At 35.2% G+C, this 23,498-nt stretch overlaps 2 protein-coding genes across 2 annotated transcripts; one reads left to right on the top strand and one right to left on the bottom strand.

Moving 5' to 3' along the window:
- Positions 1–10,718: 10,718 nt before the first annotated feature.
- LOC114302131 (uncharacterized) lies at positions 10,719–16,737 on the top strand. The gene is made up of 5 exons (XM_028247110.2): positions 10,719–11,473; positions 11,997–12,152; positions 15,720–15,818; positions 16,081–16,230; positions 16,345–16,737. The coding sequence occupies exons 1-5, from the start codon at positions 10,970–10,972 to the stop codon at positions 16,474–16,476; spliced, it is 1,041 nt and encodes a 346-aa protein (XP_028102911.2). The 5' UTR covers positions 10,719–10,969; the 3' UTR covers positions 16,477–16,737.
- Positions 16,738–17,370: 633 nt separating this feature from the next.
- On the bottom strand, positions 17,371–23,359 carry LOC114302130 (UDP-Glycosyltransferase superfamily protein). The gene is made up of 5 exons (XM_028247108.2): positions 22,997–23,359; positions 22,066–22,899; positions 20,066–20,174; positions 18,184–18,319; positions 17,371–17,811 (listed from the first exon to the last, which is right to left on the bottom strand). The coding sequence occupies exons 1-5, from the start codon at positions 23,206–23,208 to the stop codon at positions 17,687–17,689; spliced, it is 1,416 nt and encodes a 471-aa protein (XP_028102909.1). The 5' UTR covers positions 23,209–23,359; the 3' UTR covers positions 17,371–17,686.
- Positions 23,360–23,498: the final 139 nt, after the last annotated feature.

A 23,498-nucleotide genomic window follows, 5' to 3' on the forward strand; every position in this document is an offset into this window, starting at 1 on the left:
CTAGCGCGGCCGGAGTATCCACTAGGAAGCGGAATTTCCCCATTTGTGGCCGGCTTAGTATCACGGCTGAGGGGTTTGGCACTGTAATTGGTTGCTGCTCGGTCCTGAGAGCCTCAGGAATGACAGTTGTCCCCTTGGACTCTGTAGGAAAAGGATGGCAAGTGTAAGCGTGAGCGCAGTTGCGCAAGAGGAGCTGGACTTTAGCTCGGTCATTAAGAGTGCCAAACCACCTCGGTTATCTATTCTAACTAAGGAGCCCAGTCGCCCAAGCAGACCAGATGTTAGCCCGGTTGAGCGACCAAGCCCCTTTATTATCTCGGTTTTTGCTGGGGTTGGGACGAACTTGTTATTTGCTCAGTTAGGCTGGTTTTTTGGATCAAAAGAGGACCAGGAGCCCGGTTCGCCCCAGTTCTTCAGTGTTCTTCATGAAGATGAAGAACACCAAGAACAGTGGGAGGTTTGGGACGGATTCTATGGCCTATGCCCTAAGAGCTACGTTTTTGTACCCTAATGTGTGTAATATGAAAGAAAATAGCAACTCGAGGGATTGAAGATCTTACCTGTGATGGGCTGGAGCTGTTCTTCCAAGCACGAAGAATGGCAGTCGTGTATGAGAGGAAATGGCTTAAGCTCTGAATCGTCAGGTAGAAAAGAGACAGTAGGAAGAAATGTCATAAGGGGGGTCTTGTATATGTAAACACGAGAGGCCGCCCAAATTCAAATTCTGGCAAAAACGGCGGGTTGGCTGCTCGATGACCAATGGCAGCCCGCCACGTGTCCCCATTTATGGCAACGTTAGGACTGATGCGACGGGTTGAAGAGTCGAGGAGCCAACCGAGCTACTTCTGAAGAAGAAGACGTCAGCCGTGGCGTACAACCGGTCAAGTTTGCAGTTATGGTAACTAGCCCGGTCGCCCTTTGGCATCTTGGAGACCGAAGAAATGTTATCTCGGTCGAAGTGAGTAATCCCAGTCACGCTTCCGCGAACGGAATTAAGGGGCAATTGAGAGGGTGATTTATGATCTGGAGTTGGGCCGAGGTAACGGCCGAGCAGGTTGAGAGCCCAACGGTGCATGGAGCCGAGACGATTGACTATCCGCCAAGAAATGGGCTGCCAGAACTTGGGCCGGGCAGAACTTGGGCCGAGTGTGTGTCGCCCCAGGCCGTAAAGAAGCTGCTCGGTTGGACCGAGCTGCTCGATCAGATGATGGCCGAAGCAAGACAAGCTGAGTGACCGGCGCCCGGAAAGGCGTGGACAACCGAGGTAACTGTTTGACCGGCAGGAAGGACGGCCACAGGAGGTGCCTCGGGCTAGGCTTTGCCGAGATGTCGCCTAGCCCGGTCCTCCTTGGGCTTAGCCAGTGAAGTGCTTGGACATGAAGCACGGCACGGTAATGGACAGAGTAGCTCGGCTGCCGAGCTCCAGCTGTGAAGGCAGGCAGTTGAGATTAGGTGATGTTCAGCAAGGTTTATGCTGACAGATGGGATAGCGGAGCCACGTGTCAGGGGATGACTGGGAGTAGATATGGGGCACAGAGGGTATATAAGCAGGTCTGCGCCCCCCATACGCGACGGATGAACACTTTGTAAGGATTTTCTTACACAAAAACACCTCCCTCTCTCTCTCTCTATCCTAAGGTGTGTGCTAACTTGATCGTCGGAGGGTTTTTCCGGCCACACACCGCCGGGTAGCTCACCATTCTTTGCGCGCAGGTGATCGGACATAAACGGAGCTTGGAAGAAAGGAGTACGGGCTTGCCGAAATATTTGCTCCCCGTACATTTTCTTTTTTCTATACACGCTTCAGGTTCAAATTGAGTTTCTGCATATGTAACAAACAAATAGAGTAACACAGAATTAAGTCATATCTGTTATCAATTGAAGAAGAAGCGTGCAATAAGTGTAGAGTTTTGCTTAACATAATGTCCTTTGACGTCATGATTATGCCCTACCCGAGTCTTGCCTCATGTACCATAACTTGCTGTTGTTACTGAAAAATCTAAAATTTCTTACATGTTTATTTGTGATTATATATTGATTTTAATTAATAAATAACAATTTCAATAAAATAATCAAAGACAAATCAATACAACGATTTAACGTAAAAAAATTATAATTGGAGCTCCTTCAATTGTGATAAAAAAACTATGGACAAAAGTCACAAAATAATCCATTAAGAAGACACAAAGGAATTATACAAGTACTCTCAATTACCTAGCGAATCCACGTCCAAATCGAACCGACCTCTATGTGCCTATTCCAACCTTGTCTTTACTTCGAAATTGTCTTACCCAACGTTGAATCCACACCGCCGATGTCGAATCCACGACGATGAGCTACTTCGGAATCCACCAAAGCATCAGACTCAAGTTCTATGGAATCCACCGAAGATCCACTCTCTCTTTTGTGAATAAAACAAACTAAACAAATCCTTTGATATATTCTACTCAATTCATGATTAAACTCTCATAGATATAAAAGGAAATAAGCAAAGAAGCTCCAGAAGAAAATCTTAATATCCAAGAAGAAGATGTAGAAGCCGTATCCTAAAACTTGACTGAACTGCAGCTTTTATAACAAACAGATTTGCAATCTCCGCTCCAGCGCAAGAATTAACGCTCGAGCGGTCTGACTAAAACGCATGTTTCAGAACACAGATCTATGCTCGAGCATAGGAAAGGCTGCTCGAGTTGAAAAATACAACTCCCAATACTTTTACAGACGAGTGAAACTTCTGAAAGGTCACGATATCTGCTCGAGCACAGTAATGGCTGCTCAAGCGAACAAACAACTTCAACTATAATTTTGCTTTTTACTTTAGGGGCCCTGCCTCTCGACCCTGTTTGGGCACTCCTCCCTGGACCCCCATGAGCTGACTGGGTAGTTCGATCCCTAACATAGTCAGCAAAGTGGCAAACATGATATGATTAAGATCACAAACTCCTCTACATTGGCACAATTTGAATTGGATTCGCCTCTAAATGCTCATAGTTTCACTGAAATAAAAAAATAAATAAAATTATAACTGAAAAAAATTTTGTCAAATAAATTGTCAAGATAAAAAACCTAACAGTTACCATTATTCTTTGTTATCCGACGATGATGGGGCATTTTTATCATCATTAGGGATTTTCACCAAAATATTGGACTTATTAGAGGTCCTTAGTATAAGCGTTAGACTCTTCTATAGGTTAGTTGAATCAATAATGATTCATCCCACTAAAAACATCACTACTAATAGCACTAATGTATTAAAAGTAAAAAAAAAAAAAAATACAACTCCAATACCAAAACATCACATCATTAATGGCAGGACCCACTGCTACCTCATTAGTGGGAGCACTAATTAGTGCCCCAAACATTTTTCTAGTTGAATAACTATCCAGTAAAAAATTGTCATATCAAGATGATAGTTGGCACTGACTATTGTGATTGGTGTTCTCGTCCTTTTGTCAATCGTGGTTCTGATGCTATTCTTCTCATATTACCATTAATTTTGGATTGCTGTTCTTGTTGTTTGATTGTTGGGATGGTTACTAAATTTATTCTCCCACAGTTCACGTCATAACTTACCCATAAATAAGAGAAATCAAACTCATGGCCGTGGTTAGGAATATATTATTTTAGTTGGTTATTTAATTTTTTTATAAAACAACGTGTAAAAAGGTAAAGAAAATGATGGGATTTCGTGTGTTGTTTTAAAAAAGAAAAATATTATAGGTCCCTAATTTTCTACTAAATAAATGATCAAATATTTCACATAAAGGTATGGAGTTTACAAAATTATGAATTCTACACCTATGTGAGGCATTTAGTATTTATTTAATACAAAATTTAATATTTCTAACATTACCCTTTATAAATGATATCAAAAATGTTAGAGGTCCCAAATATTCTATCAAAAGTTTTACCAAATGTCTCACATGGGTGTGGGACCTACAATTGTGGGTCCCACACTCATGTGAGACATTTGGTAAAACTTTTGATAGAATATTTGGGATCTCTAACATTACTCAAATGATATATAAGTCCACTTTGTAAATCCGTTTACTAAATCTAATGTGGGTAAGTCAAATTTAAAAAATAATATGTAAGTGATATAGTTAGCTAATAATTAAAAAATATATAAGAAATGATGTTGTTTTTAACATTCTAATTAATTATCATATTATTTAGTTTAAAAATTAAATTAAAATTTTAATTTTAAATAATAATACTATTTATTTTATTGACTATTTTAACCTAAGATGGGCTATTTGCCTACTGAATAAGTAACTATATAAACTACCCGATCAATATGACTGGTGTAGAAATGTCAAACAAATGGGTTATTTGAGATGACCTAAATAAATGTATTTTTTGTCTTTTTACGAAAAGATATGTAGAAAAATAGAGAAGTGATGTGATGAAAAAAAGATAAAAAGATGAATTATTTTGAACTTCCCAAACTTTACCAAAGTCTAATTATCTATTTTTCTATCCTCTTTCTCTCCCATTAATAAAAAAAAAACAACAGAAGTTGATAAGGCCTTTGATAGGAACTTTTGCATCACGCTCAATCAATAACTATGTTGCGGTTGGGACTGAAAAAAACTATTCAAAGGTAAGATAGATTAAATAAATTAATAAAATAAAATAGTATATTTAAATTATAATTATTTTATTTTTTTTCATAATAATAAAAACACTTAAAGTCAAACGAAGTTTAATAATCTATTTCCCTATTCTCTTTCTCTCCCTTCTAATAATTTTTTTACAAAAAAACCATGAATTTAAATTGTAAAAAACAACAGTAGTTGGTGTTTTTTTTTAATAATCTAAAAAAATATAATTTAAAAAATTGATCCACTTTTTAAACTATTTAAAAAACTAACTTACTTTTTGAAATCGCATCTTAAAAATATGATTTGAAATTGAAAATCATATTTTTAACATGTAATTTCCGTTGAAATTGCATGTTAAAAATATAATATATCTTAGTGAAGTTCATGTCATCATAAAATTATATTTTCAAAATAGAATTTCAAAAAATAGCTTAGTTTCTTAAATAATTTAAAAAGTGAGTCAATTCTCTAAATTATTTATTTATTTTTAGAATATTTATTAAAAAAAAAAAAAAACTCACAGCAGTTGATAGGAACTTTTGACCCACGTTCAATCAATAACTATGTTGTGGTTGGGACTAAAAAAATTTTCAAAGATCAAACAGATTAAATAAATTGATAAGATAAAATATTATATTTAAATTATAATTATTATTTTTTTTTCATAATCATTACATCTAAAAAAAAAAAATTAAAAAATCTTTTCAAACATTGGTGTGTTTGGTTTGCTTTTGAGAGAGTAATTTTCAAAAAAAAATTGAAAAGAGAGTTTAGAAATTTTTTTAGTTTATTTGGTTATATATTTTGAAAGTAGTTTTAGAATTTGAGAGTTTGAGATTATTTGATATTTTATTGTAATTGAGTTGATGTATCTGAGAGAAAAAGTGATTGAGAAAGAGAGGAGAGAGAAAAAGTGATTAATTGATATGTAAGAGAGAGAAAGTAATTTTAGAAATTTTTTGAGAAAAACTACAAATCAAACAAATTTTTTTTTAAAAAAATTCAAAAATAACTCTCCCAAAAACAAACTAAACAAACCCAATTCAGTCAGACTAAATTAATTAAAACATCAAAAAAATTAAATTAAATTAATTTTTCTCAAACGAAACCATAAGGTGCCGTTTGGTAACACTTACGTTTTCAGATTTCAGTTTATATTTACAAAAATTTTAAAAACTCAAATAAAAACTTATTTGATAAATTTTTGATTTATAAATCACTGGTCTCAGTTTATAAATTTGGCCAAAAAATGTGTTTAAATTTTGAGTTTTCAGTTTTTTTTTTTACCACCCAACACTAGCCACCACCCACCACCATTTTCCACCAGCGTCTTCCGCCACCACCACCCACCACCTGCCACTACCACTCACCACCCACTTGCCACCACCACCCACCACCACCACCACCCACTCACCGCCGCCATCTACCCCGCCGCCGCTGTTACCACCACCCACCACCCACCATTCGCCACAACCCACCACTCGCCACAACCCACCACTCGCCACCGCCACCGCCACCACCACCACCACCACCACAACCATCCACCCACCCATCTGCCACCCACCCACCTACTACTACCACCACCACCCACCTACTATCCACCCGCCGCTACCACCGCCACCACCCACCACCTGCCACTACCATCCATCCGCCCGCCACCACCCACCACCACCACCACTATCTCCCACCCGCCACCGTCACCCATCCATCCGCCACCACCACCACCAGCCACCCACCACCACCACCTATCCGCCATCACCCACCACCACCCGCCATCCACCACCCACTTGCCACCACTATCCACCCACCCGTTACCGCTTTCCACCACCGTCTTTCGCCGCCACCACCCGCCGCTTGCCACCACCGTCTTCCGCCACCACCACCACCACCCACCCACCTACCTGCCACTTGCCACCACTTTCTACCACCGTCTTCTGCCACCATTTTCCACCACCGTCTTCCGCCGCCACCACCACCTGCCATCATTTTCTACCACCGTCTTCCGCAACCACCACTCATCACCACCCGCCTCCAATTGCCATTTCTCACTCTTTTTTATATTTTTAAATTTTTTTAAATATTTTGTCTAAGCCAAACGCGTTTGTAGTTTATGTTTTTTTAAAAATAAACAAAAACTAATTTATAAAATTTTTATAAATATAAACTGAAAACGTAAACGTTACTAAACAGATGGCTCAATTTAAAAAAAAAATAAATAATTAACGAATGCTAAAAATGAATATATATTAATTAACAGAGTACACTCAAGACTCAGACAACAGAGTACCCTCCAAGAATATATACTGATTAAAGAAAGCAAAAGTTTAATAAGCAAAATGTGCAGAGTTTCAGAGCGGTGTTTAAACTTTTGTGGCCATAGGCTTTTTTATAGCCACACCCCTTGCCCACAAAACCAACAAGATGACAAAATAGGGCCCACCAAAACCAACAAACACCAAAAGAAACTTCTCAAAAATATATCTAATTCTTTACCCAAAACTCTATTTTATGTTATCCAATCTCCCCCCTCTCTAAATTCAAGTTTTTTCTTTCTTTTTTGCATAAAAAAATTATTTGACTAAGTGGGTATTTGTGATTTACTATTTTGATAACTTTTTTTTGTTAATTTATTTTCATTTTTGTAAACTTTTTTGAAAATTTAAAAAAAATTTAAGTTTCTAGATTTTATTTAACGAGACAAATCAGAAAATTTAAAAAAAAATCCAGAAAAGATAAAAGTAACCCCAAAATAATAGATTTCTAATTGATTTACTATAATTTTTTTTTTCAATAAAAACAAAACTTTCCGTTTGATATCATATTTTGAAAATACACTTTTGTGAGTTTGACAAATAAATTTTAAATTGATATGAATTTAAAAATTCTTCTTTAAAATAACTAATATAGAATCTTAAAAATATTACAGATTTTTTTATTATATACTTTTATGCTTAATGTACAATTTTTTAAAGGGTAAATTATAATCAATCCTCTTAAATTATAAATCATTTGCATTTTATCCCCTTGAACTTCAAAACACAATTATCCTGTTACACTTAACAGTATTCGTTATTTGTACTAAGATTTAAATGAAATTAGATCATGTATGAAATACATGACACACTTATTGAATTTTTTAGGACAATAATATCTTATATAGTGATCACATTTGCAATTTGTCTATGTTATTTTAATGTTAAAGTACAAATGAGATCACTAGATAATGGTATTATTACCCTAATAGAATTTTAACAAAAAAAGTAACTATAACAAAATAAAACTTCAAGATGATTAACTATTGAACTTTAAAAGTTGATAGAATAAAATGCAAGTATGTCATAATTTAAAAGAATTTATTGTAATTTAACCTTTTTAAGAATTTATTAGATCTTGTTGGAATAATCTTCTGTGTAAATAAAATAAATGGAAACTACATCAAACAAAATAAAATAAAGACTTACAGAATTTATTTCGTCGAACCAAATAAAAATTAAAAGACCAAGTCGAGTGTGTGACACTCTGTCCTTAAGACAGATTCGCCCTGCTACGGTGCTTACGATTGAGTAACGTTTATCTCCCAGGATACAATGATCTTCACCAACTTGTAGTAGCACTCCACACAAATTTGTACGGCGAACTAGAACCTTGTGTTCTTATACTCTCTTTAATTTATCTCTAAAACTAGAATGAAGATTAAAATGCAAAGGAGAAAATTCTGGACAGCAATATGAAAATTGCAGACTGATTTTCGGATTCCAAAGACTGCTGGAACAATAGGTATTTATAGCCAAAAAAGGTCTTGTCCGAACAGGTGCAAAAGAAGTGAACAGGTGTGAAACCGATTTTGAACAGATGCTGTTTTAAATTCAAACAGATTTGCTGCCAGGTTTTGAATCTGTTCGGAAGTAACAGATCTGTAACTGCTGGGCAATTAAAATCGAATCTGCTGGGCAGTTTTTCAGTTTGAATCTGAGAGGAATTTCAGACAGAGGAGACTTAAATGTTAGACAAAAATTGGAATTCAAATTTGAATTAAATTCTCGCAATATTTTTTGAAAAAATTCAAATGAATTTTGTCCAAAAAATTAATACAAGAACTGACCCGACCCACACTCGCGCTTGGCACGGCCGGACAGCGCGTGTGTGGTGGTTTGGGCTAAGGTTCACTTTGTCCATAACTCCTCCCTTCTACAAACTTGGGGTGCCCCTTGGGGCCCAACCCAAGTGTTGTAGGCTAGAGCTTATATACTCAACAAAACTCTCTTAAAATTTCAAAGTGGGACAAGCCTCACAAGGAAACTCACATTAAAAACTTTAAATGTCCATTCCACGAACCCGAAAACGACGTCATGTTCCCACTCACTCATAAATGGTTTTGACGAACCGTCTTCACCGTGTGACTTGCCACGCGACAAGGAACACTTCACCTCTTCGGACCCGCCCCAAAAGACGTTCGGGGCTCACTCAATTTTGGGCTCAAAGATGGCACAAAATAAGCCATATATAAACTAATTTTCCAACAATTAGATCGCCTCCAATTCTTATTAAGACTTTTCATTAAATTTAAATTTGATGAAATAGACTCACTTTTTATGTTCAAACATTGGCATCAAACCCATATCAAATGAGAAAAAAATAAAAAAATATCATCAAATGAAGGAAGTTTCTCATCTTTCATTAAATTTAATTATTACTGTTGGTTCGGATCCTCTCAAATGTCTATTTAGATGTCTACTCAAGAACAAGTTTGACAACTTTTTTTATTCATGTCTAGACGACCTCTAAGACATCTGCTTGTACGTCCTTCCAGAAATTGGGAATGTGAAAAATTTTTATAAAAATTCTAATTCAAAGCTGGAGTGAATGGTATTAAATCAAACTTTTTATTAAATTTTTTTTCAGATTTAATAAATTTTTTTATTCAATAGTATCTTCAACACTTACTCTTTTTTTTTTCCCATTAAATTTGAATAAAGATTTGGATTAAAAATTTCATCTGATACAAAACATTTCAACACTAAATTTTTAATTGGGCAAATTACACTAATAGTTCCTATAGTTTGGGGGTCATGTCTCTTTGGTCCATGACTTTTCAATTGTAACACATCTGATCCTGAATTTTCAATCTTGTTTCAAATAAGGACAATTGAACAAACCATTGTTTAATTTCAAAGGCAAAATTGCCAATTTGATAAAATATAAACTAATTTGACAAAAAGAATGTGAATTTTTTTAAAAAATTTTGAAAAATTATTTCTACCTACCAAAGATAAAATTATGTAAAATTGATAAATTTTTTAGACATTTATTTATTTTACAAAATTGATTTTTATTATGTATATGGATGATGATCATGTAATGGATCGTTGTTAGGCTTTTAATGTGTAATCGATATATTTAATAAATGAAATGTTTTTAATTTTGGATTATTTGATTTAATGGATTAGTTTAATAATGATATCAAGGTTGTCACCATATTTGAATGTTGAAAAAATAGAAATTAATTTAATGAAAATAAAAATAATCACCCATTACTTGATAATCATCCAAAAATATAATAAAAATTAATTTGATAAACAAAATAAATATCTAAAAGATTTATCAATTATACATAATTTTATTTTTAGTGGATAGTTTTAATTTTGAAAAATTCAAAAATATTTTTTTAACATTTATTTTTGTCAAATTAGTTTATATTTTATAAAATTGACAATTTTGCCTTTGAAAAATTTAATGGTTTGTCTTTATTTGAAATAAGACTCAAAATTCAGGATAAAATGTATCACAATTGAAAAGTTATGGACCAAAGTGATACAAGCATCAAACTATAAAGACTGTTAGTGTAATTCACCATCTTTAATTTTTATCAAACAATCGATCGAACGGGAAGACGGTTGGATGGTCAGCCTAGTGTAAATTTTCTTTAAAATTTTTCCAATCTGGTCCTTCATCCAGTTAACCAATCGGTTGTTCGTCCGATTAATATCAATTTAATGAAATAGTTAAATACTATTTTTATTAAATGTAAATTTAGTAAAATATTTGAGTTTAGGTGGAAGATGCCTTGACACATACTATCCTAAAGTACAAATTAAAAAAAGAAAAGAAAAAAAAGAGTCCTCAACATTTTCTCCTCTAATTCCATACCAGTCTCCATACCAAGTCACAGCTCTCTCAGTCTCTGTCTCTCTCTCTTTTTTGTTTGAGCAGACTCTCTGTCTCTCTCTCAGTTCTCTCTCTCTCTCTCGCGCCTGTTTACATCCACAATCTCTCTCTAAAGCACATACTTCAAATTTCCTAATTCCAAGTCTCTCTCTCTCTCTCTCTCTGTGTGTGTGTGTGTGTGTGTGTGTTCTTGTACAACCATGCCTGTTTTTGTTGGAGATAGCTCAACAATTTCAGAGCACAATCGATTCAGAAGACCCAGAAACCAACCCATCTCAGAAACAGATCCAAACCCCCCACAAATCCCTTCTATCACTCAATCCACACGCTGTAAATCCACCATCACTTCTCTTCTCCTTTCCACTTTCACCACCACCACCAATGACACCGCCACAGCCACACCGAAGAAGAAAAACTTTCCGTCTGGGCCATTGAGGGGACTCGGATGCGCCGCCGCGTCGTCGTCGCAGGTATCGATGCCGGCGGTGATTCGGACATCGGCAAATTGGGAAGCGAAGAAGGTGAGGAAGAAGAAACAGAGGAAGCAGAACAGAGAACCCCCCAATCATACAAACCCATCATCATCAGCGGATGTTTGGTGTGGTCCTGGGATTGGTTTCACCACTGATGTTGATTGTGTTGTGTCAAGAAGGACTGTGTCAGGAAGACTCAAAGTTGATTCTGAGAAGATGAATCCCAGGGAGGTATTCAATTTCACCTCTCTCTCTCTCTGGGTTTTTGTTCTTAATTTTGGGTTTGTGCTTATTTTGCTATTTTGGTGGGTTGATCTTGATTTAATACTAATTATTGGTGGTATTGATCATGTGATAAATCAAAATTAATTGGTTGCTTTATTTCTTTATTGGGATAATTTCATTTTTATTCCCTAAATTTGTTTTTTTCTATTTTATAAAATATCAATTTCTTCTATTTAATTGTTAAAATTTCTAATTTTAACTATAACTCATATTATTATTATTTTTTTGACTCTCTATTTTGAATTAATTTAGCATTTTTCTTAATGACTTGCTGTGTATTGTAGTATTTCATGCTTTTATGTATTCAGGTGTCTTGATTGTTGTGAAAAAGATGGTGCATTCCCCTTTCATTTGAGTGATGCTTCATATTTGTTTTGTTTTCATCAGTGCGGCTTCGAAGATTATCATGCTTGTGTGTATATAAGGATATGCATATGCTGAAACTGCTTTCTTTTGCTTGTATTGGCAGCGTCCTTCTTATTCTACAAGGAGAATGGTGAACCCTGAACCCATCTCTTTTATGGATGACGACCATTCGATGGGAATGATGCACTCAGGGTTAGATGTATTTGGAGCAAGGTATCACCGTCATTTTCGCCATTCTTCTCCCGAAGGCCTTGCTGAGGTTTGTCCATGAGTATCTTTATATATGTGTGTGTATCTTGGGAGCATGAAATTTAAAACCCTTCTTTTCATGAATAATTTTTAAAATGTAATCTCTTAAGTATCTCTTTCCCTAATATCAAAATAAAGTTGTGCAATCATGATTATCATCTTGTGATTTTCTTGACATACAAACTTTGCTACAAAATGCCTTCTGAAAGATTTCAGCTTTTGAACATATATGGTTCAAATTTTCAGCTTATACTCACTAGATGTATCAAGTGTACTTTATTTTGCTTTAATTGGGAATGAGTCTTTTGCAATTGCACAATTTGAGTGAGTGATAGGGTTGAAGACTCTTATTAAGTGAAATTCTCTTCTTGGGGATTCATTTATTTACTTATATATATATATATATATATATTTATTTATTTTTTGTAGATGTCACGCTCCAAGCTCCGTGACAACACCGCACACTCATATAAGTGAACATGCAAGGCTAAGAATCCAATCACATAACCCACAATATAAAATACTCAAATTAAATCTTTAATTGTCATAATGCTAAAATCCATGAAAATTGATTATTCTTATCATATGAAATTATCCACGAAGTCCACTAATAAAATCCATTAACAAAACAATAATCCAAGTACTTAATTCAAAGTCCTACTCTCGGCACTCCCACATGTAAAAATCCCGCGCAGCTCTACTCTTCAGAATCTGAAAAAAAAAATAAGGGTAAGCTAGAAGGCCTAGTAAATAACCAACCATCACGGCCAGCTGGATCAAGTATAAAAAATTTTATAAATAAATCGATAACCAATAAATATAAATTTTTCTACAGTTCAATAAATGAACAATTATTTGTAAGATGGTTTCATAGCTAAAAATAAACAATGTACAACACATTTTAAATGAAAAGCCAACAAGATAATTCAAAGTAATTCATTGTTCAAATCGATGGTTCGATATTCAGATGGTTCAATGATTTGATTCACAAAACCCAAGTCTTAATGACTACGATCACTCAGCCCGTGACAAGGCCCAGAACCACACATAGGCCAGTGGTAAAGCCCCAAAAGAAACTAGTTTCTGTGCCAATAAATAACCCCCATTGTCTAGGGTTTAAATCATAGTCAGACTAGAGTGATGTTCAAAATTTAACAATACACAACTTTTAAACTAAATATTCGATATTTTCAAAATAAACATTTAGTACAATTTTCATAATAGTTCCATAAAATTTTCAAATAATTTTCATAATAATATTCGATGCTATTTTATACTTGACCCATATTTTATTTTAAGAGAACATGGAGGCTATGAATAAATACTTATAATTTTAAACGATTCAATAGGAATAAAAAAAAAATGTACCAACAGTGATAGAGGGTTACTTACCTCAAACAACTAAACTAATATTTCTCAAACTAATCTCAAATACTAAATATCAAATTAATTCCCTTAATTTAATAGTTAAACACACCTTATCTAATATACCAAATTCTATTGCAAAACTACACCTACATAATAATTTGCACTGTTTCCAATAACCCATGCAATTGCACATACACGTTGCTCCATGCATCCAAACTCTCAATATTTAGGTATCCACACAAATTTCCTTCCCAAAACCATCTGACTACCTATTGACCCCTATACATAATATAATAAACAATTGATCCCTTTACATAAAGTAAACAATGGGGCAAAAATACCTCAGTCAATGGCAAGCAAGAACATTCAGTGGCTTCAATTTCCAACTGTCGTTACTCCTAAGGATGCATTGCCCAGTCGTGATAAAAAGAAATATGAAACCCCCTTTTTCCCTCTTTTTATTTATTTATATATGTATATATATATATTTTAGGACTATTAACCTAATTTCTTAAAATTACAAAATTACCCATCTCAGTAATAGAAATTATCATGCCACCTCATAATTAATTCTTGATATTACTAAGTGACCCATATAAATTAATGTAATTACCAATCTATCCAAAAATAATAATATTCAAAACTTGGGTTTTACAGTAGAAATGGGGGTTTTTTAGGTGTCAAGGTTTAGGATGTAGAGTTTTGAGTTAGTGGCTTTACCATTTCATAAATTAAGTTTTGGGTTGGTTAAAAATGTGTACTTCTTGGATAAAATATTTGTGAAAGGAGCTTTGAGTGATATTGCTCCTGTATTGATAATTTAACATGCACTGAAGTTGATGTAGAGTCTTTTGTATCACTTGTGAAGGCCATGAAAATATGTTCAATTTCTTTTAGCATTGGCAAGAAGAATGAAATGAACACCCACACTTGATTAAGAGCCCATTGTCAATAAATGCATTGCTGTGACTATAAATTACAAAATCGCTGCATTTGTAACAGAATTTTGAAGTGGTAGCATTCTCTTTAGCAGGCTGCCTGTGATTGAGAAGCACAGCAAATGATTATCATAGGGAATAGTGACATTAGTGGAAACTGGAAGCTATTTGGGCAATTAAAAGAAAATGAAGACGTACAGTTCAGTGTGGATTATCAACGGAAGACTATATGACATGCTTAATCATGTTAGAAGAAAACTATAAATATTCGTATAATGTGAGGGAGGGAGGGAGGGAGGGAGGTTTGTGAGTGGGATTATTTGGGTGCTTTGGGAATGGGAGGTTTGATGACGTTGGAGACAATAGGGTGTTGGAATGGCTGGATTTTGAGAATGTAGTTTCTCCATATCTGTTTGTTTAGATGGGTGGCTGATGATTTTGTTTGGAATTTAATGGGGCTTTATGGTTTAATGGAGGGAACCGAAGAAGAGAGATGTGGTCAGAATTAGCTGATGTTGCCTTTAGATGGGATGGTACGTGGTGTATTGGAGGCAACTTCAACATTGTGCAATAATCCTCTGAGAGATTGGGATGAGACCATTTTTCTGGATTCATGCAAAAGTTTTTAAATTTTATTGATGAGCTACATCTAATGGACTTACCTCTTCTGGAACCCATCAGTTTTTGGATTCTTGCAACCTATCAGTTGAAATATTAGGTCTTGATTCTTTCTAGTAGAACCTTGTGATTTTGGTTGATCTTTTGAAACTTTGCAATTATTCTGGCAACTATTAAAATCTGAGTTCCATTTTTTTTAAAACCAAAACTGATACTTGGAAAGTATTCTCTGGCAAGACACAGCAGAATGATTCATCTGTTTGTATACACTAGATTCATGAGCAAGTCAAGGAATTGGTTCTTAATTACCAAATTGCAGTGTATGAAAAATGTAATTGGAACATTTTACTTTTTATATTCTATTTACTATTTCCTTGAAAATAAGTTTATGACATGAGTTGAATCAAACTAGGTCTATTACTTGTCTGTAAAACTCATAGTTTTAAGCTAAATTTTAAGCATTGGGTATTTTTTTTTCTAATGGGAGGACTTAGTTTATACTTTTTTTGTGGGACGTCATTTTAGTTCACCAAGATTTTGCTACATGTAATTGAAGAACCAATTAGGAAAATCATATGGGAAGCGTCTCTATTTAACTGTTGATTACAGCTAAGATTTCACGAAATATTTAAGAAGTGCTTACTGGTTTGCAGATCATGATGCTCCATGGTAGTATGCTGATGGGAGGAAGATCTGATGGTTTTGATCGATACAGGGACTGGAGACTCGATGTGGATAACATGTCGTATGAGGTACATCAGTCTTCTTAACAAATGAGTCTTCAGCCCTTGTTTTATTTACCAATAGGTCCACTTTTGGGACTTTATTACCCATTAAGTTCTATTTATAAATTTATCAATCTCTCTTGTTTTCATGAATAAATTTATAGTGATAAATTTATCAGTCAGGATCTGTAGGTAAATATATTTAGTTAATAAGAGTGATTGGTAAGTGTTCCTTTATGAAATACTTTGTCTTCTGGTGCTTGTATCACAGTCTTTCTCATTCAAACAGGAATTACTCGAGCTTGGAGATAGAATTGGGCATGTGAATACTGGATTGAAAGAAGATGAGATTGTCCACTGCCTCAGAGAAACCAAGCTTTTGGACAATTCGGTTTCCCAGTTCCCCACAGAAATGGAATGGAAGTGCAGCATTTGTCAGGTTGGTTCATCAACAGTTCTTAATGCTGCCATCTACTTTAAGGTTTTTCAAAGTTATTTTTATTTTTTAAACTTTTGTTTGAATATTACAATGTTTTTCGTTTATCCTATGCAGGAGGACTATGAAGCAGATGATGAGATGGGTAAGCTGGAATGCGGACACTTCTACCATATTGACTGCATAAAACAGTGGCTTGTGCAGAAAAATACTTGCCCCATCTGTAAAACCGCTGCAGCGTCTCAGTAATGAGACTCCAACTCTTCAAACGTCTGCATTTTGCTTTCCTCCATTGTATAGTTTCGATCTGCAGCACAAGCAACTCTATTCATTTTTTTTTTTGGCCCGATGGTTTGGTCTTTGTTTATACATTAAAATTTGAAATGATGGGTGTTTCGTGATTGAGAGCCCCATGTTGATTCAAAGTTATGGTTCTGGAAATCAACCATGATCATTTCATTTGTCTTTCTTGTTTTCATTACATCACAATGAAAATGACAAAGTTGATTACTCTCGTTTTTGCCCTCTGCTTGGAAATTGAAGTGCTAGGAATGATTCTGGATACATTGTGGCACGGTATTTTCTGGATTTATTTTGGAACAATATTTTGTGGAGGTTTACTAGTACTGGGTAGCATGGTTTTAAATATCAGCACAGTAGACATGTATTGGGATTTTAGACTTTTGATACTGTTTTTTATCGATATATATCAGCCACTATTGTATGATATTAATCAATATATTGATCATACTAATATCTTGATACCGTTGTTTAAAACCTTATTGGGTAGTGGGGAGAAGCTTCTTTTGAGAAAGGTTGAGATTTTGGGGTGTTCATCACCTCCACATGATCTTCCTCCAATTAATGATCCTCCACTAATCCATATCCTCTTGACTGTTTCATTTCTATTCTTTCTCCTGATCTGGACCAAAAATGTTTTTTTTCTCCTTTGAAGTTTTGAGAAATCTCAAAAAATACAGCACACTGGTGAAAAATTCACAGGGGGCACCAGAGGGGTGGTCATGGGTCATGGTTGCGGGCTACATCTTTCCATACTACTAAATCATCTCATAGTTAAGCAGACGAAAAAGAGAAAAAATTAGGGTACCAAATCCATAAGATAAGCACAATCACCAAACAATATGATTTGAAGACACTATCATAATCAAGGAAAGGTCACTAAAAGTATTCAATGAGCTATTTCATGTTTCAGTACATTATCCAACTGAGGCCACAGAGAGTCAATTTTACCAATTTGAAAAATAGAAAAATGGAAGAAAAAGAAGAATCCTAACCTAGTTCCATGAACCACACTCCAATGCCTGCTTTTGTATTGAACAATTTGAGTAAGTTGAGGAAATTGGCATTCGATTTGAGCAGAATGAAAGTGAATGCCAAGGACTTCATGTCTAATGGAAAATACAAGTGATTCATATTCCATTCTTGACAACTTCAATTTTTACCTTTCTTTTGCTGTTGACAACTTGACTAGAGAAAGAATGTGTTCTACAATCTCAGCAGAGGCATTAGGCTTTGCAGCCTTCAGGGCCCTCTCAGACATCTCCGCCATTAGACTCTCATTCTCTGAAACAGAAAAAAAACACGGGTGAGAAAATTTTGAAGTTAAAGATCTCAGTATTGGCATCATAGAAGACAATATGATTAGGTTTAGAGAGAATAGGGTGATATATTTCCTGTCCAATCTGTCTGTGGATAATGTGGGGACACCCAGTTTAAATATGATAGTTCTGACAATCCTACTGTTCGTCCTTTCCATTCTTCCACGATTTCATGAAAGCCAAAGGTTGAAAAAATGTAGGTGCGAAAGGACTACGGCATTTCAAGGCTTATTGAACTTGGGAGAGTTAAGTTATATCAGAATCTGGAGAGCAAATCAAGTAGGCAAAGCAACTCATGACTTTTAGATCCTTATATAGACAAACAGATTCCACATACCCAAAATCCCCTCAATGGCAGTTCCGAGGGTTGTTGAATCAAGTTCATCTTCAGTTATGACCCTTGACCCTGCTATGTCTGCCATTAGTGAAGCATTTTTGAATTGATGTCCTTCAGCAACATTTGGTGATGGTATCTACAAAATCCAAAATATAGTAAGTAATGATTAATGAAGAAACAAAATCAACCCAATTAGACAGAAATTAAATGTGTAAAGACAACGAAAAAGCAATTAGCCGGATTCTTGGGCTTACATGTTCATATATTTGAACATAGAACAAAAACTGGGTGACTGGTTCTATTTTATTGCAACGATGCATGTTTCAAGCAAAAATATCACAAAATAAAGGACAATGCATAATATCAAAATTACAATGTGAGACTCAATTCAAAACAGCTTTCTTTTCTCCTTTCTGATATTACATAATCATGATGTTTAAAAAGTGAAGAAACTTTGAAAACAAACCCTCTCTTCAAATATAAAAGATGATATTACATATATATATATATATATATATTTTGATAAATAAAAGATGATATTACATATTATCCTTCATAATTATTTAATTCACAAAATCTAGCTTTCACCATTGTCAGAAACATTGATCATTACTTCTAAAGGACAAAAATTAAGTCATAAGAGTCATGTTCTTGGACACGAGATTGGTAATTGTGCTACACTATATTATATAAAGTAAATAATTGAAATGGCAGCCTATTGTTTCCTCAAGTCTATCTTGCGTTTTGCTGTGAAGATATTACTTCCAAGGCCAGTTATTGCACATCATTGAACATGAACCCTTTTATCCATGTGATTGAAGATTTTGTAAGAAAACTGACAGTTAGGGACACTGACTAATTACCATTTATATTCCTTTTTCCTTGATATTATTATAATATTCATCATTATGTGTGGGGAGAAAAAGAAAGACAAGATAATAAGATATTGGTGTTTCTACCAGTTTGGTGCTTGACAAAGTTCCTGAACTTTGGCACATCATGAGTACCCAGTATATGCAGATATAATTGTCAAACAAATGTGATACAGTTAGTCTTGAGGCTTCCAAAGCAGAGAAAACTTGAACTATACTAGATTTGGGCGTTGAGTGCATCCATAATACTTCCCAAAAATTAAAATTCTTAATCATCCTCATTTTTTGGTTCCATAAGAAAAGATAGCAAAGTGAATAAGCACAGAAATTCATTCAATCTATGCTTTCTCTTATTATCACAGGGCAATGACAAACACTGAATGTTGCAAACATTAAAGAGGAAAGAGTTTCCCTTCTAATCTGAATGTGGATTCATATTCTAGCACATTCTTAACATAGAAACTGGAGTTTAGGAAGTTCAGACAGGCATTGCTTTATAAAATTCGACAATGAATGCAAGATACAACTTTTTCTCTTTGCCAAATATATTTTTCTGTATTCTAGTTTCAATTAGGTATCAAAGTGCGATCCTATTGGTGAGGGATTTGGCTGTTCCAATGAACTAGACATCTCCATATATCCAGGAATAACACCCATTATTTTGTTTTTAGTTTTTTGGTTGGGCACTGTTCAATGATTCTAACAATATACATTAAGCTATCTAACACTAACGTGCAAACCTGTCTCGCACATGGAGAGATAACTAGATGACACACGAATTGAACCATACAGGGTGCACAAACACATGGAATAGAATGCATACTAGGAAACAAATACATATCAATTTCATTTTTTTGAATGAAGATTATTATTCTACAATGCTCATAGAAAAGAGTATCCTACTCAATTTTGAAAATCAAAATTGAGAAGGTTATCATCTCACACTTGAGTCGTATTATCATTCAATGCTTATGGTAAAGAAAATATGTGTTAACAGATGGTTTGATTACCAGAATAGAAGGTTTTCCAGTGGCCAAAATTTCATAGCAAGTCATTGCACCAGCTCTTGAAACAATAAGGTCTGCAGCTGCATATGCCAAATCCATAGAATGCAAGAACCTTCACGATGTTAGAACATAATCAGATTCAAAAGAATAACTTGCTACTAGAAATGCTAACAAAATGTAAGAGCACTGATAGCCATCTCATTACAATTTTCAAGTTCAATATTCAAGGAAAATATGTCAAATTTACTTCATGAAAACAATCATTTCCACAAATATGGAAGAGTATAATTTATTAGAATAAAAGACTAACATATGTATATGAATTAAAGTAGATATAACCCATAGACCCCAAATATCATAAGCTTTTCTGAAGTTCGGTTTGCAGCCACAATATAAATCTCAGTTAAAACAATCAATTTTTTTTTTTTTTTAAACTATGACCCCACACTCATAAGAAACAGTCATAACTGGCATGAAATAAACACTAGAAATATCTGGAGCACAGCCTAGAGTCAGGAACTTAAAATCGAACATGATAGCATAATGCCATAGCCACCATAAGACATAGCAGCCTGAAGACAGCCTGCATGACAAAACTGATCTTTAACTTCTTTCTCTTAGCACTACTCATTAATGGCCAATCTATTAGGTCTTCCTTACACCAGTCAATCAAGTCTCATTGTCAGCATGCCACAAGGCAGGCCCAGGTTTACATCTAAAGTTCATGTCAAGATTTTGATACATAAAACATATTCAAGTTCAAAAATCGGGCTGACATTGACAAATGAAGCAGATTTCTGGGTGTCAAGACCAACCTTATTTTACAAACCACAATGCTTGAGATCAACCAAGATGAGGCTCATTCACCTCTGGTCCAGAAAGTAGAACTTAGGAAAAGGCAAAAAAAAAAATAGCTCTATTGAGTTGAGAAAATCCTGTCACTATGCATACTCTTCTACAGTAAGATAAAGGCGTGCTTATCTATATCCTTCCTTACATTATTTAAAGGGAGAATTTCAACACAGTGGGACAGACAAAAAAAATTACAAAAACGTGTGGGGTGCAAGTGAAAAATTGTGGGGGTGCATTTGTGTAAATTTATTTTTTTTTTCCTTCCCACTGGAATGTAATTCCCCCTTTTTTAAATGCAGGGGAAAAAACTGTGTTTCATTTTTCTTACATTTGGGATATTCCTTGAAGCCTGTTCAACATTATATTATGAATCTCCTCTTGGTCAACTTAAACAAGTGAGGAGCATCTATTATGAAGAATTGTAATTCTCTAAGTACAGTTGTACACGCATCCCATATGATATGACTGTTTGGTGTTGGAAGCAAAAGGTAAGCAATTTACATCAACTATAAATTGCCTCCAAACATTTCCATTACCGCAGAGCATAATTACGGATGACTTTAGTTTAAAGACAAGTACTCGTGTATTTGATTTCACCAATAGAGGGGTCAAGGCATTGGTTTTAATAAAATGAATAAAGTAACTAGTGCGCACATGATGTAATCTGTATCTTCATAAAAGGGGGGAAAAAAACCCTAAAAAATCTGACAAAGGTGATCAAAGTTAGTTATATATCTAACAAATCTTGCCTTCTGCATATGGTACATTTAACCTTCAAGCTTTTAATGTTATGTGTTCAAGCTGAAATTCAAGCTAACTTTTTCATGCAACAAAAAGCTACAAAAATCTGTCATCAATCAACATACATTTCAGGCTCACATAATTTTTTTTTTTTTTTTTTGTATTACTCTCTCAAATCATTTTTATTTGTTAAGTCACAAGTTACGATATCGGTAGCCACATTAAGTAACAAGAATAAGATGTATTTAACAATGAGACTTTACTATCCATAATTCAATTAATGGAAGAGAATGCAATTCCTTTTGGGGTTTTCTCATTTTTCACTAAAATAACCAAAACTGAGTTGTGACAATAACATAATCAAAATCATAATAGAACAGACCACATTCAGAGCAAAGAACAGGACTCACGGAGTAAGAATCAAACGCGAATGGTTTTTCACAAGGCTCTCCATCTCATTAAAGGCTTCTACGCCCGTCTGCCAAATGATAAACAAGTTCATGTTCTCCATCAACATCTGATAATACAAATTCAAGAGGGAAATATTGATAGCATTGGCACCCAAAGACCCACCAAGAACCAACACAACTTTCGCCTCCGAATTCCCCATTTCCCCCAACCCCGGAAAAAAATTCATCCTCGCCACTGCCTTCGACACGTACTGCTGCAAAGATAACCGAATTGGATTCCCACACACAACACACTTTTTTCTAGGAAAACAATCAATAGTTGAATCATAAGCAACGAAAATTCGATCAGCAAAGAAAGAAAGAACCCAATTCGCAATACCGGGCACTGAATTCTGCTCTTGGATTACTAATTTCAATCCTTTGAGAGAAGCAGCGAGGCAAATTGGGAACGAAACATACCCACCAGTCCCAACAACGACTTGGGGATCAAAATCGCGCAATTGGCGCCAACTTTCGATTAGGGATTTGATCAAACGGTAGGGGAAGATGATGAGGTTGTGTGGGGAGAGGAGTGGGCGGGCCAATGGGGCGGAGGCTACGGCGGCAAAGTCGTAGCCTGCGGAGGGCACGGCAGTGCTCTCCATTCCGGTAGGGTTTCCGATAAAGAGGATTTGGGTTTTAGGGTTTTGGGTTTTGAGCTCATCGGCAATAGCCACCGCCGGGTAGATGTGGCCGCCGGTGCCGCCGGCGGCGAAAATGACTCGGAGATCGCCGGAGACATCAACATTTAGGTGGGTAGTTGTTGGAAACAGACAATGGATGATCCTGAGGTTCCTGAAAAGGGAAACACAGTTGAATATACATAGAAATAGATATAAATACACAAACACAAACATGTAGAGAGAGAGAGAGAGAGACAGAGCGAGCTTGCCTGGGTTTGTTGGAAAGTGGGAGGGAGAAGAGGGTAGAGTTGAGGAGAAGAGAGGGGGGCTGGTGGGGATGTAAATATGGGAACTTGGGATTGAGAGATTGGAGGTTTGGATGGTACATTTCTGGGTAGTGAGTTTGTAAGAGTAACTTGTGAGAGTGTCTTGGTAGACTTTCAGACATGGAAGAAACCGGGTTTGAAAGTTTATTACACATGTTTGCATTGGTGGAAGGTAAGAGGAAAACCAGAGAAGAGTGGGGCTGTTTCTTACAATTTTTCGGTCTCTGTTTAAGGATTTTCAAATCTTAATTCCACCCGCACATTGTAACATCAAGTTTGGATAAAATTTCTTAACTAGTTTTTCACAACAAACATAAAATTTTACATAAAATTTTACAAAAAATTTTATGTAAAGTGCGATTTTCAATTTTTTTTAAAATTTGGCCTAATTGGTCGTCCCACCAGATGTCCTATCGATTGTCCAGCCGGTTGATCGGAGTAAAAT

Source organism: Camellia sinensis, chromosome 15 (genome assembly GCF_055761805.1).
Source record: "Camellia sinensis isolate YWXY chromosome 15, ASM5576180v1, whole genome shotgun sequence".
Lineage (NCBI taxonomy): Eukaryota > Viridiplantae > Streptophyta > Magnoliopsida > Ericales > Theaceae > Camellia > Camellia sinensis.